Genomic DNA, 16,017 nt, shown 5'->3' with positions numbered 1-16,017 from the left:
AAAATTTGGTAGAACGTTCCAGTACAATTACCTTGGCCTAGTGCTTTTATTAGAGGCAGTTCTTTTAACTACCTTTTCATGCTTATTCTTTTATTCAGATTTTCTTCCTCTTCTTAAGATTCTACTTTCAACCGCTGAATTTCTCAGAAAGTCATTTATTTTACATAGATACTCAAATAAATTGGTATAGCTACATATGGTATTGCTTTATATATGATAGAATCTCTTCCGAATTTGAAATTATATCCTCTTCATTGCTCAGAATATCATTCATGTTTTCTCTATTTTTTTCACTTGATGTCACCTTCTATAGATTTGTCTATTTTAATGATTCTTTCAAAGAAACAGCTTTTAGTTTTATTGATTATGCCTTTTGTGGTTGTCTCCATATCTGTCACCTTCAACTTTAGCTTTAATACCTTACTCTAATTTCTTTGGGTTTGTTGTTTTTCTAGCTTCTTGAATTGAATGCTCAGTTTCATTTATTTTTAGTCTTTCTAGTTACGGTGAACATGCATTGCTTTTGCCTGCCCCTAGACAGTTCCTTTCTTTTAGTAGGGAAAAGGGGCACTTCTGCCCACTCAAATCTCTAGGACTAGACAACCAAAGTATCACAACCCCTGGTTGTACACAAAACACAGGAAGAGAAAAGTGTTTCTAGGTTTGTTTTTGATATATATATATTTTTACAATTAAGTTTCTAGTTAGCAGGGCATTCCACAAAGGGCACAGACCTAGAGAGAGGATAAATCATTTCAGGTGGTAAAATATAACTGAAAATCCTCTAGACATTCAACCTGTATGAACTGATGAGCTAAATAAAAAACAGTATCAAAGGCAGACAGGTCATCACTGGATAACACTCAAGAGACCACTGTATTAAGGTAGACACAATGGCTAAAATTTGAAATCTTATAATTTTAAATTTAAAGTAAATAAGTTAAATAATAAAAGTTACTAAGATTTTAATCTCCATTGTAAGAAACATAGAAAAAATACTTTCTATTACTAATACTTTCTGAAGATTCTACTTTGAACCACTGATATACTTACTCAAAGTCAGAGGTGTTGATGAGATTGGAAGGTATTGTGCCTCAAGAATTTGTAACTGAATTCTGCTATTTACTGCTTGAAAACAAGTCCCCAATTCAAGTTCTGCATGGCAAACCTGCATATCAAAAAAGTGTCATTTGGTAGTTAAGAATAAAGTTTTTGGGATAATTCAAAAATTAAAAGCTAAAAAGCTAAGGTTAGAAATTTTGAAAGTATTCCTTTCTAATAATATTCAAAACTATAAGTTACAAGAGAAAGTTAAGAAGATAAATATCATGAATTCTTTAAAGTACTCATTTGCATGGATTCTGAAAATACAGGTTATATCTACGTACTGAAACTTCAAAATCAGTGACACCTAGAGCCAATTCAAATTAAAAGCAAATTAAATTAATAAGCAGTATCACTGGAGAAAATGCCAGTGAAATTAACACAAAAGGAATACACTTTCAAAACAACTAAATGTAGTCAAATTATTTTTAGAGAACACATGAAATATGATTAAAAAGTTACATATGAAAATCATCATTTTTTTCTAACTATGGAGATCAGAGTAGGTGCTACCAAAATCAGAAGACAGCAATAAACAGATCTGTGGATTCAGAGTTGAATTACTATGCTGAATGGAAGCAAGCTAAAGAAAGCTGGCAAGAAGGAAGCTAGTCAAAGTGATGAGGCAGTAAATAATAAGGAAAAGGTCAAAGAAAACCTGAGGCAAACAGCAAAATGAAGGAGACTTAGAGAAGAGGAAAAATTAAAATGTGTTCTTCGGTACTGCTGACCAACAGCAGAAGAAAGTTGGTAATTTGTCTGTGAAATACAACACAAGCCAGACTACTTAGGCGGATTCCAAGGTCCTTGGACTGAAAAATAAAAGGGAGAACGGTTGTCCAAACACAAAAACACTATTGTTTACATGTTGAAAAGAGTGAGAATAGGAATAAAGTAGGAACATAATGTTCACAGATCATACTAGGGCTCAGCACAGACAGACACAAAAGTCTTCGTTAGTACTGATTCCAATAAAGTTACAGAACAACTGAATGACACTTGATGAAGACATTTATATTTGATATTGCTCAGTATTCCCCAATAACTGGCTCATGGCTTATTGGGGGAAAAACAACAACAACAAACAAACAAACAAACAAAACCCAACCTTTCCATATACATAACATTGACAGAAGCTTGGTGTTTTCTTAAAATATGATTCTGTATTTCAAACCAGTCATGCCATAAGAAATGAAGAGATAGAAAATGAAAAATGAATTGCTTAACAAGTACAAACTCAACTGCTGGAATTTAATTTCCCCTTGAAAAGGTCTAAATTGATGATAAAACTTGTTATTTGGCAACAAATGCTGACTTCTAATAAATAAGTTAATTTATTGCTTTTGATTGTAATCAGAATGAGAATGAACTAAACTTTTCACATGAACTAACTTGGTAGCCATAAAAAAAAAAAAAAAAAACCTTTGCTGATTGAAAAAAAATTGCTGTCCTTGGCATTTAAAAAATATATTTTAAAAGATAGAGTCACACTGTTTATAAAACACAAGGGAAATCATGGTTAAATTTTTTTATTATTTTTTATTACGGTTTTGTACCCACAGTGTAATAACACTTACGAAAACACGTGAAGGTGGCAAAACTTCTCTTATTGTTACACAATTGTAGAGTTCACTCTCATAAAACAGAGCGGCATTTGGCAATAGGCTTACCATTTCCAAACACTTGCCAAGGTTATTTCACAAATTCAATTCATGTTCCAGGACATTAATTCAGATCATGAAAAACTATTCAAAGATTTAAACTATCGGCCAGGTGCAGTGGCTCACGCATGTAATCCCAGCACTTTGGGAGGCCGAGGCGGGCGGATCACGAGGTCAGGAGATCGAGACCACCCTGGCTAACACGGTGAAACCCCGTTTCTACTAAAAAAAACAAAAAAATAGAAAAAATTAGCCAGGCGTGGTGGCGGGTGCCTGTAGTCCCAGCTACTTAGGAGGCTGAGGCAGCAGAATGTAGTGAAGCCAGGAGGCGGAGCTTGCAGTGAGCCGAGATCGCACCACTGTACTCCAGCCTAGGCGACAGAGAGAGACTCCATCTCAAAAAAAACAAAAAACAAAAAACAAACAAAAAAAACAGGGCAGCATTTGGCAATATGCCTACCATTTCCCACTTGCCAAGGTTATTTCACAAATTCAATTCATGTTCCAGGACATTAATTCAGATCATGAAAAACTATTCAAAGATTTAAACTATTTAAATCTCATAATAACCAAAAAATTAAAATTCCAATCAATTAGCAGGTATGTACTGACTGCATTTAATAAGCACAAAACTGCTCCTGAGTAATGTATCCTTTTATTCAGAAAAGAAAACATCGTTAGCCTTCCTGGAAGGGGTGAAATGAAATGCTGAGCATCATTAGAGAACATCACGATCTGGTGATGTTCGAGCATATCTTCTTAGGCGGGTAATACATGGCAGAGTTAAAAGAGCTGGCTTTGGAATCAGACTGCCTCCATTCAAATCCTGACTCCCCAACTACTGGCTGTATGACCTCAGGCAAGTGTTCCCCGATCTCCACAAAAGGGATAAAGAGCACCAAGGTTATAATTTTGATGTGATCATTAGATCACGTAGCATTGAGGCAGCCATAAGATAAATCTCTGTAAATGCTAGCTATTTCTTCAGGAAAATGTATTTCTTCCACATTATTCAATATCAAAATTTGAGATCTGAAGTAATTATTTACATTACTATTTGTCAAGGTCAAGAACTCTTTATTGAGTAAAAATCCGAAAGTTGTGCTGTTCATGGTGAAACAGTTGTCAGTGTGGATGGGAAATTACGGCTCTTTAAACGTCACAGTTAGAATATTTATTTTCCTCTTCAACACATTAAAACAAAGCATACTATTATTGCTTTAGCCAATAATGTGAAACATTCACACTTATTAACATAAACTCACTGGTCCAGCATAGCCCAAACACAGTTCTTTCAGGATATCAATCTATAACCCTAGCACCTGGCATTCAGAAAATACACAAATATTTATAAAATCTCTGATACATGAAATATGGTTTAGTAGAAATTTAGCCATAATTATTCATTCATATTTTCCAATGCAGATAATAATATCTCAATTTCCCAGAAAATCCCTGAGTTCTCTTCTTATATACTCTGTTTTTAAAGTTTTAATATACGAATTATCTATTTGAATAGTGTATTTGTGCCTTCTGTAAACTATGGCTGCAGATTACTACCTACTAAGCTAGTGTCAAAAATGCCAGTGACAAACTCCTGTCATGGTTACAGAACAGCACACTGGGGGTTGGAATAAAGAATAATAGGCAAGGCTGGGCGCAGTGGCACATGCCTGCAATCCCAGCAAATTCGGGAGGCCGAGGCAGGATGATTGTTTGAACTCATGAGTTTGATACCAGAAAGGGCAATATAGTAAGACCCCTCATCTCTACTAAAAGTTAAAAAAATTAGCTGGGCATGGTGGTGTGCCTGTAGTCTTAGCTACTCAGGAGGCTGAGGTGGGAGGATTGCTTGGGCTGGGAGATGGAGGAGGCAGTGAGCTGTGATTGCGCACCACACTCCATGCTGGGCTACAGAGCTTTCTTTCTTCCTCGAAAAAAAGGAAAGGGAAGAAAAGGAAAGGAAAGAGAAGGAAAAGGAAGGAAGGAAGGAAAGGAAACAAAAGGAAGGATAGATACATGTTTCTGCCCCATATCCCCAAAAATTCTCATTTTTTTTAGTTTATGTATGAGCATTTTTTTAAAGCTCCCAGATGATTCTAACGTATACCCAGAGGTAAGAAGCACTTCCAGTCACCTTAAATATTTTTGGAAACAGGTAAAATATAAATCCCATACAAATTTAAAACCGCATATAGGTTTGACCTTATAAAAGCTTAAGACTGATTTTTATAAATATTATCCTAACATTCAATCTATGCAATTTAATTAGAAATTCCTAAACAATTTAAAAACAGTGTTCAGTTAGCTGAGAGAAGCAAATAGCAGGTCCCAATCAGCACCATTAGGTAATAAAGCTTTTTACAGAAAAAAAACAAAATCAGCTATAAAAACTTCTAACCAATTTATGAGCTGCTGTATAGCTTACTCATGGTTAAAACAACTTTCCTAATCTATTTCAGGGCAATCTCTGATTAAGTTTGGAATTTATGATTCTTTCTTGTTTTTCCTAAGTTATCAGCTACCTAAAAAAACTTAAAAAAAAAAAAGGTTATTCATACTTCAGAGTTACTTCCCCTGAAGTATAAAACATTAATAAGAAATGTGCTAGGAGAGGCCGGGTGCGGTGGCTCACACCTGTAATCCCAGCACTTTGGGAGGCCGAGGTAGGCAGATCACGAGGTCAGGAGATCGAGACCATCCTGGCTAACACAGTGAAACCCCGTCTCTACTAAAAATACAAAAAAATTAGCCAGGCATGGTGACGGGCGCCTGTAGTCCCAGCTACTCGGAAGGCTGAGGCAGGAGAATGGTGTGAACCCAGGAGGCGGAGCTTGCAGTGAGCCAAGATCGCACCACTGCACTCCAGCCTGGGCAACAGAGCGAGAGTGCATCTCAAAAAAAGAAAGAAATGTGCTAGAAGAAGGTAACCCTGAGGTTATTTTCCAATGGAGAAAGAAAACAGTTCTGTTAATATTTTATCAATAATTTCTAAAATATTATTTGAAAATAATATTATTGCTACTTGAGAGCCTTCCAGATCCTCTAATATTCTATTCAGGTTATCCTCTAACAAACAAAAACCCATCCACCAAATAATTCTAAAAGTATGAAATACTCTTAACATACTATTATCACTTACAGAAATTTTTGAAGGTGCTGATATATCCAAAGAGTAATCCATTTCCTGTGTGCTAAGGGTTCTGAGTGACAGTGAGCATTCTCCAATGGTTTTCTTCTTGGGAGTCTGAGTTTGAATCTTAAATACAAGCCTTACAGTTTGTAGACTTTGAAGTTTAATAGCAAATACAAACGTTTCCATAAATTCAATAGCCTTAAAAAAAAAACAAGAAAACATAAAATATATAAATAAAAGGCTTATATGCCAATACAAAATAATATTTTATATTTAGGAAAGGTATATTTAATTCTTTTTACAACAAAACATCTTTTTAATGTGAATGAAAATAAGAATGGCAATGATTTGTTTTTCTAGAGTTTATCCTGGATACTACCTTTCTTAATTTCACAAATCATCCTTTAAATTATTTAGGAATTCAGGTCATATCAACACCATGCTCACCACAATACAGCTTTTTCCCTTTTTGAAAATTAATTGTTTTTCCATCTTTGGTTCTGGCATCTTTCCTGTCATCGATACCATTCTTCAACAGTTCAGGAGAGTGGTGCAAGAATCTCATATGCAAGCACTCTCTTGTTCACAGTATCTAACTTGTTCACATAAAGAGATTTGAATTGTTTCCTTAAAGGAGTTATTTTTTGTCTAAGGAATCTTCCCATCTATCTCAGGCTTCAATTTCTCTTTTGGTGACATTTATTCCACCCTTTCCGATCTGAAAATCTAACTATGAGTTTAAAATTATACCTTCTCTCCTAAGCACCCATCTCAGTCAGCAAGTCAGTGTTTTCTAGCCTCAGAACATTTTTAAATGCTCTTGTTACTTTTAGTATTTTTAAATCCTTGGCTTACTATGGGCTAACATGTTCTTGACACTAGACTGTTCTTTGCCATACCCTTCCTTCTTTCCATCTTTAATGCATCCACTGAGAAAGGAGCTTTTATTCCTTTTGAAAAGGCAAGATATCTGGGCAACTAGCATAAACATTTTGAATACAGGCATACCTTATTTTACTGTACTTTGCTTTAATGTGCTTCATAGACATTACATTTTTTACAAATTGAAGGTTCATGGCAACAGTGTTGAGTAAGTCTATCAGTGTCATTTTTCCAACAGCATGTGCTCACTTCATGTCTCTGTCACATTTTGGTAATTCTCATAATAGTTCAAACTTTTTCATTATTATTATATCTGTTATGGTGACCTGTGATCAGTAATCTTTGATATTACTATTGTAATTGTTTTGGAGTGCCACGAACCACACCTATATAAGATGGGCAACTTAATCGATAAATGTGTGTGTTCTGATGGCTCCGGCAACCAGCTGTTCCATCTCTCTCCCTGTCCTCAGGCCTCCCTGTTTCCTAAGACACAACAATATTGAAATTAGGCCAATTAATAACCTTAAAATGCCCTCTAAGTGTTCAAGGGAAAGGAACAAACATACATCTCTGACTTTAAATCAAAAGCTAGAAATGACTAAGCTTAGTGAGGAAGCTATGTTGAAAGCCGAGAAAGACGAAAAGCTGGGCCTTTTATACCACTTAGTCAAGTTGTGAATGCAAAGGAAAAATTATTGAAGGAAATTAAACGTGCTACTCCAGTGAACATACAAATAAGAAAGTGAAACAGCCTTATTGCTGATGTGGAGAGAGTTTTATTTGTCTGGAGAGAAAATCAAATCAGCCACAACATTCCCTTAAGCCAAAACCTAATCCAGAGCAAGGTCCTAACTTTCTTCAATTCTATGAAGGCTGAGAGAGGTGAAGAAGCTGAAGAAGAAAAACTAAAAGCTAGTAGAGGTTGGTTCACGAGGTTTAAGGAAAGAAACAGTCTCCAAAACATAAAAGTGCAAGGTGAAGTAGCAAGTGCTAATGCAGTAGTTGCAGCAAGTTACCCAGAAGATCTAGCTAAGAAGGTGGCTACATTCAACAACCGATTTTCAATGTAGACAAAAGAGTCTTCTGTTGGAAGACGATGCCATCTAGGACTTTCACAGTTACAGAGAAATCAATGCCTGACTTCAAGGCCTCAAAGGACTAAGCTGACTCTCCTGTTAGGGGCTAATGCAATCAGTCACTTTGAGTTGAAGCCAACACTCACTTACCGTTTTGAAAATCCTAGGGCCCTTAAGTATTATACTAAATTAACTATGCCTGTGCTCTATAAATGGAACCACAAAGCCTGGATAACAGCATATCTGTTTACAGAATGGTTTACTAAATATTTTAAGTCTACCATTGAGATCTACTGCTCAAAAAAAAAAAAAAAAGATTCCTTTCAAAACATTATTTCTCATTGACAATGCACTTCGTCACCCAAGAGCCCTGACAGAGATGTATACAGAGATGAATGTTATTTTCATGTCTGCAAACACATCCATTCTGCATCCCATGGATCAGGGAGTAATTTCAACTTTCAAGTGTTATTACTTAAAAAATAAATTTTGTAAGGCTATCGCTGCCATAGGTAGTGATTCCTCTGATGGACCTGGGCAAAAGCAATTGAAAACTTTTTAGAAAGGATTGAGGATTTTAGATGCAATTAAAATTCATGATGCATGAAAGAGGTCAAAAAAAGGACATTAGCAGGAATCTGGAAGAAGTTTATTCTAACCCTCATGGTGACTTTGAGGGATTCAAGATTTCGGCAGAGGAAGTAATTGCAGATGTGGTGTAAACAGCAAGAGAACTAGAATTAGAAGTGGATCCTGAAGATGCAATTGAATGGCTGCCATCTCACGATAAAATATGAACAGATAAGGAGTTGCTTCTTACACATGGGCAAAGAAAGTAGTTTCTGGAGATGGAATCTACTCCTGGTGAAGATGCTGTGAACATTGCTGAAATGAATTCAGAGGATTCAGAATATTACATAAACTTAGCTGAAAAGCAATAGCAGGGTTTGAGAGGATGGAATCCAATTTTGAAAGAAGTTCTACTGTGGATAAAATGCTATCAAACAGCATCATATACTACGGGGAACTTTTTTATGAAAGGAAGAGTCAATAGATGTGGCCAACTTCACTGTTGTCTTATTTTAAGAAACTGCCACAGCCACTTCAACCTTCACTAAACACCACCCTGATCGTTCAGCAACCATCAACATCAAGGCAAAACCTTCCACCAGCAAAAAAATTACAACTTGCTGAAGACTAATTCTAACATTTTTTAGAAATAAAGTATTTTAAATTAAAGTATGTAAATTACTTTTTTAGACATAATGCTATCACACACTTAATGGACTACAGTATAAAGATAACTTTTGTATGCACTGGGAAACCAAAAAACTCATGTGACCTGCTTTATTGCAATGTTCGTTTTAGTGTGGCGGTCTGGAACTGAACCTACAGTATCTCTGAAGCATGCCTATACTGTGCCCAAAATGTTACTCTTGTTGTAATAGCTTATGTCTGTCTGTACAGTCAGAATTGTCTTTCTGAGGGTCTCACAACTACTGAGCTATCTTTTTCTTTTACAGTCTCAAGTCATAGAATCACACCAATTATATATTACATGCAAAATGTTTAATGAGCTTACAAATTAAGCAAGTGTGATGCTTCATTTCACGCTTTCCATATTTTGCCAAATAGGAGTCTCCCAAACAACTTTATATATAACAATAAAATTGTAAAATGAAAGATTCCATACAAGTTTTAATATGGGAACATTTTTCCTAACTTTTCCTAAGTTAAATTGGCTTTATTTGAAAATCAAAAAGTAAAATTGTTTAATTCAGGAAGTATTCATCTATGAGTGTCAAGGTTATAATGAGTTACGGTTTATTTCTAGCTAGACTTTCAATGATACATATTTTCATAAAGTGAGATCCTAATATATATATATACATATACACATACATACATATATACACATTCATACATATATACACATACACACACACCCCAATTTTGATCATTGCCTTTTTCATTTATTAAAAATATTTTTCCAGTTCCTTAAAAACTCTTCCTAAACATTAGTTTTCATAGTTACCTAGTTTTCTATCACATGGTGTTATGGGATGAATTACACCCCCCTAAAAAAGATATGTTGAAGTCCTGAGCCCCAGCATCTAATAATGTGAACTCATTTGGAAACAGGGTCACTGTAGATGTGATCAGTGAAGTTAGGAAGAGGTAATTCTGATGTAAGGTGGACCCCTAATGACTAGTATCCTTTTAAGAAGATGGCCATGTGAATACACAGAACACAGGTATAATGCCATGTGAAGACAGAAGCAGAGACTGGAGTGATCTACAAGCCAGGGAATGTCAAGGATTGCTGGCAACACAATAGCTGGAAGAGAGGCATGGAACAGATTCACCCTCAGAGAAGGAATCAACACTGCTGACATTTTAATTTTGGACTTTCTCCAAAGCTGCAAGAGAGAAAATTCTGTTGCTGTAAATCACCAACTTTGTGGTACAGTACTGTGTTATGGTAGCCCTAGGAAACTAATACACATAGGTACACCATTAGGTTTTTCAACCATTCCTCTGTATGACACATTTGGAGTTTTTTCAATTTTTCTTCAAACAAAACTTCCAAGAATATTTTATATATTTTTGTTTGTATTTTATTTCCACAGAAATAATTTCCAGTTTCAAAGTAGAATTACTGTTTAAAAGTATAGATATTTTAAGGTTTTGACATGTAGTGTCAAGATAATTTCTAAGAAGTTGTATGTTCTAGAATACCTGTAAAATTTTTCCTAATTCTAAGAAGAAAGGAAAGAAAGAAAGAAGAAGAAACAGAAAGCAATATGCAATTTAAATCTGTATTTCTATGATTAATAGTGAGAAGAAACTTTTTATATGTTTATTAGTCATTTGAATGATATTATTTTAAAATGATGTCTTTTAGAAGATATCTTTTCATTTGCATAGAAAAACAATAATCTTTTAACCTATAACAAATGACAGAAATGAATATGTATTTAAATTAATGTAAAATCTAGGATCTACAAAACCAAACTCAGGATCATAAGTCCTTCTGTTATACTAATTGGAAATATTTAAAAGAAATTCATTGCAATCATGAATTTATTTTTCAAAGCCAAAGTGGGTTGGGGGAAAGAGAAGCCAAGATTTATTTCCTTTCACACAAGAAAAGTAAACAGGTTTCTTAGATATTGTTCATCTTCTATATATTCTAGTGAATAAGATATTCTTTTTAAATGCATCTTAATACTAGACAATGAAATATCAAATATTTTTCAGACTCAAAGTTGCCTTGAAAAAGCAACAACACATAGTTGTAGTTTCCCTAAGATAAAAGACTTTCTTATTCTGATTTGTTTACATGGGTAAAAGTGACAAATATGAAAAAAAAAAACAGAAAAGAAATTCAAACACAAACAGCCACTTACGTTGGAACCTTCCTTGGCTGAAGATTTGAAATGCACTGGTTTGGGCAATGTAAGTGTTCCTTTTATAGAAACAGTAGGAGTATCTCCATAACTAGAGGGCCAACTTAAATCTCTGCACTAAAAAAATTAAAAATACAGTTTGAATTTTACAAAGGATCCAACAATACAAACATTTGATGTATTTCTTGAGGTACTGACTTTAGATAAAAACTATAAAAATAAACTTGTCTACTGAGACCTCATGTTGCATCCACATTAAGCAAATTTTGACATATAATATTCTAGATGTCATGTCAATTTCCCTCTTGAGCTTAAAAACACACATACTACCATCATACTATAGATTTTTTTCTTAGATGCTTTATTAAATACTATTTTCTGTAAAAATATTAAAGAATTCCAAATTTCAAAGGTGGCATTGGCCCATTCCCCAGAAAAGGGCAACAGTAAATGTTTACAATGTCTAAATATTCAATTTTGTAATAAAAGCTGGTATTAACTATACTAATTTACCTGTAAAACTGTGATCCAGATCTGTTCTACTGAAGAATTATAAAACAATTTCACATTCAGTCTCCCAAAGTCCCTTTCATCTCCTGATAGAGTAATTGTATCTGGATTATAAAAGGACAAAGATGTTTCAAATGCCATGCAATCCTTCTAACCCAATTAAGCTTTGATACAATCCAATTTAAGAGCACAATTTTAAAATGCTACAATTATTTTTTAAAGTTCACAATCTAAGAAGACAAAAATCACACTTTAATGTATTTATTGAAGCACTAGAGGGAAGATATATACTATAAAAAGGTCTCATGGTTTTAAAAACTTAACCCAATTGGAGTGAGGGATTTAAATTAAAACTAAGAGAAATCTTTCCAAATAACATTTATATGGCCTTAATACTGTATTCTTCTGGAGGCTCCTTCACTAGTACACTTTAATACAAGCAAAAGATATTCAACTGCTTCACTTTTTAAAAAGCCACACTTCTACCTGAACACTGAGAAATGGACCATGTGATCTGAGTATCCATATGCTGATAACACTACCAACATAGTTTTATTTAGACTTAATTTATTATATCAACATAGTAGATATAATCATCTAGGGTTTTTCACCTTATATACACTTTCAAGTTACTATTGAGTAGAAATAATTATCTTAAGAGTATAAAAGTAGGATACTTTATTCCTTACCCAGGCTTCTGTTACTCCCCTGAGAATTTTTCCTTGAAGAAGAACTACTGGGTACACTGGACAATGAATCATGTCTCTATAAATAAAATTATTCTTTAATCAGAAATTGCATATGAAACCTTAAGGATTCTAATACATATGCCTCAATATCCATCCAAGTAACAAACTGTATGCTAACTATTTTGACAGTGTTACAGGTCAGAATTTCCCACTTACAGGTAGTAAAAAAAAAAAAAAAAAAAAAAAAGCTTTTGGCATTTGTTAGGAATATCTTAAATATCTTACAAGATAATATACTGGAAAGCCTTTGCTGTTTTTGGTTTGATTTTGTAATAAGGAGAAAGATATTACTGCTTAAGTTTCATACCTGAGAGTATTAATGAAAATGAGAATTTATTTAGAAATAGCCTGCTATGGAAAAACTTGTAAAGCAGCAATTATCAAAGCATAGTCAATCTGGACTTGCAGCAACAGTATCATTTGGAACTTGGTAGGAATACAAACTCAGGCCCTACTGCAGAGCTACTGAATTAAGAACTCTGAGGATGAAGCCTGTCATCCTGTGTTTTAACAAGCTCTCCAAACAATTCTGATACGTGTTAAACAACTGCTGCTATAAAAAATTAAATCTATAAAAAGTTAACTCAGTTGAGGATTAAGGATTATCTAGAATGTATTTCCACTTTATAAAATATATGTATATATATTCACATGAAAACAAGACCATGAGTACATATAAAAACATTTTCACATTGCACTTACTCTGAGTTATAGGAAATACAGGAATTTGTCTTTCTATTTTGCTTACTTCTATTTCCTAATTTTAAATAATTACAGTTTACTTGTAATAAAAAAGAAACATTTTTTAAAACATCAAAATAATTCTCAATTCCTTTTCAAAACCAGGAGGATGCAGTGTTAATATTAGTGAATAAAGTCCTACATCTCAAAAGAAATATAATTTTTAAAACTAGCTGGTTATATTCAGTAAGAAAAGCTAAATTAATAAGCATTTTTAATTACATCATTTTAAATACCAACTGTTTCAAGGTTCCCTGAGAGCATACCAACTGAGATATAAAATTTATTGAAAAAAGAAAAACTACTGCCTTTTAGCAATCAAATAACAGCTTTCTAAAATAATATACATGGGAAATATCAATTATTTATTCTTCAGATATCAGAACGGATACATCTACAAAAAATATACAACATATTCCTAATGTAATTCATACATTTCTGAATTTTTAATTTGAAAGGAAATTATCACATATAATTAAATTTATGTAGATAATTCACCTGGATGAATCGTTGAGATGAGCTTGTAAGATCAAACATAGATTTGCTTAGCCCAGGGGAACCGGGAAGTTTGTTGGTCCTTAAATCACAAACTACAAAGGGATATGAGAAAAGTATATATTTTTAAGAAACACTGGAATTCTACTTAATTACCATGAACTAAATCTCTGTAGCAATACATCATGAATATTTTGTGTAAATCTACAGAAGAGATAAAGCCTTCTAATAAAAATTTTTTTAACTTAAAAAATTTTTTTTCAATTATTTTTTGTTTGAAACAGAAATCAACATAAATCAAACAACACATTTTCATATCTACATCAATTATCAAACAGGGAAAATTACTTTTTTCTTTACATTCCCCATTCCTTGATCCAATAAATATAATCTAAGAGTAAATACTCTGTATTAAGTGTAATGCAACTATTTATTATTAATAAGCATGTATTACTTTTAAAAATCAATACCCAATCCCATGTGTTTCTATATTTCTAGTCTGTATTTTTAGTTTCCCCCCTACACTGTAAGATCTGTGAAGAAAGGAACTTTGTATGCCAATTGTATATTCTAGCGCAGTAGTGAATGCAAGGCAGGCCCTTAAAAGTATTTCTTCTTTATTTTCAGTACCTCACCCTAAATTCACTGGTTGAGATATATACATACACACATATATATATATATACACACACACACATATGTATACATATATATACACATACATATATGTGTGTATATATATATATATATCCTGAAAAACTGAGAATTTTGTGAATCACAGATGAACACGGTAGACAATAATTCACACAGTCTCAAATATGAAACTACAAAAGCTCTATAATCACTTAAGCAGTTTGTTTATATTTCCCATCACACCATGAGTTTCTAAATTCATCATTTTCACTGAATACAGAAAAAAATGAAAAAATATTACTGTATTTAGTACAACATATCTATGTACAAATAGCTATTGGAGAGTTTATGAATTTACAGGTGACAAGTGAAATGCATACAAAATAATCTGGGCTGGTGTAGTGGCTCACGCTTGTAATAACAGCAATTTGGGAGGCCAAGGCAGGAGGATTGCTTCAGCCCAGGAGTTCGAGCCCAACCTGAGCAAGATGGCAAAACCCCATCTCTACAAAAAATACAAAAAAAATTAGTCAGGTGTGGTGGCACGTGTCTGTAGTCCCAGCTTCTGTGGTGGAGCAGGGGTGATGGGGAGCTGTGGTGTGAGAATCACTTGAGCCTGGGAGGTTGATGCTGCAGTGAGCTGAGATTGCACCACTGCACTCCGGCCTGGGCAACAAAGTAAGACTCTGTCTCAAAACAACAACAACAAAAAGACAAAATAATCTGAAAACAAAACTTCTTTCTTCTTTATGTTTTTTCCCTTTTACCTGGTATGCAGCTAACTTCTTTCTCTTTTGTTGTATGTATTTATCATGAACAACATAATGTTTTAAAGTATATATACGTTGCAGAATGATTAAATCTAGCTAATTTACAAATGTATTACCCCACAGTTATCACTTTTGAATGATAACAAAAAGTGTTTTGAGAACACCTAATATCCACTCTCTTAGCACTTTTCAAGAATATATCATAATTAACTATAGTCTCCATGTTGTATAAAAGATCTCTTGAACAAAAGCTTCTTTCAAAAAAGGGAAATTAAATGGAATTTAGAACTACCAACAGATATAACTCATTAATCTTTCAATTTTTATATTAGATATAATACTACAGAGATGTCATAATGTTTATCACATTTATGAAGGTTGTTTTCTTATTTTTAAATTGCTTTTAATAGTAAGAATCATTTATTCCCATATCTTAGATTTGATTTCTAAATTTCTTAAAGAGAAACACAAAGAGGAAAAGCACAAAAAATTTTCATACCCGATCCATACAGTCTCGTCACTTCTGAACAGGGAGGAAAGCGTCTACTCAAATCAGGCGAAATGTGCTGATACATATAGAATGGGTTATACACATCATAGCTAGGTCCATGCTGGGATGAACTGGAAAGTTCTACCTTTCGATCTCCAAAAGATGCTCTGGCAGATCCTGAAAGCAAATGTTTCTAAAAGTTTGTAACATCCTTTTCTTGGAGTTATTAGCCAACAGCTGGTACACCCAGAGTAAAAGAAAAAATATTTTGTCTCAAGTAATACTAAATCACATGTCTTTGATAGCTAAAATTATCAGCACATATTTAGGGAGTTCTGTGTGAAGTGTTATGCCAAG

The 16,017-nt window shown here is 33.7% G+C and overlaps 1 protein-coding gene across 2 annotated transcripts in view; it reads right to left on the bottom strand.

Moving 5' to 3' along the window:
- The window catches only part of TC2N (tandem C2 domains, nuclear), an 86,002-nt gene that overhangs the window by 6,744 nt on the left and 63,241 nt on the right, over positions 1 to 16,017 (bottom strand). For both annotated transcript variants that reach the window (XM_032179855.2, XM_032179854.2), the window contains exons 4-10: positions 15,670 to 15,837; positions 13,771 to 13,862; positions 12,472 to 12,547; positions 11,786 to 11,886; positions 11,273 to 11,389; positions 5,908 to 6,099; positions 1,054 to 1,168 (exon numbers count right to left, since the gene is read on the bottom strand). In XM_032179855.2, coding sequence (XP_032035746.1) covers positions 1,054 to 1,168; positions 5,908 to 6,099; positions 11,273 to 11,389; positions 11,786 to 11,886; positions 12,472 to 12,547; positions 13,771 to 13,862; positions 15,670 to 15,837 — 861 coding nt within the window. The remainder of the gene's footprint in view (positions 1 to 1,053; positions 1,169 to 5,907; positions 6,100 to 11,272; positions 11,390 to 11,785; positions 11,887 to 12,471; positions 12,548 to 13,770; positions 13,863 to 15,669; positions 15,838 to 16,017) is intronic.

The sequence above is a fragment of the Hylobates moloch genome, unplaced genomic scaffold (genome assembly GCF_009828535.3).
Source record: "Hylobates moloch isolate HMO894 unplaced genomic scaffold, HMol_V3 SCAFFOLD_16, whole genome shotgun sequence".
NCBI classification, from domain to species: domain Eukaryota; kingdom Metazoa; phylum Chordata; class Mammalia; order Primates; family Hylobatidae; genus Hylobates; species Hylobates moloch.
Note: the sequence above shows the minus strand (reverse complement) of the source record. Positions and strands in the feature narration are given on the sequence as shown.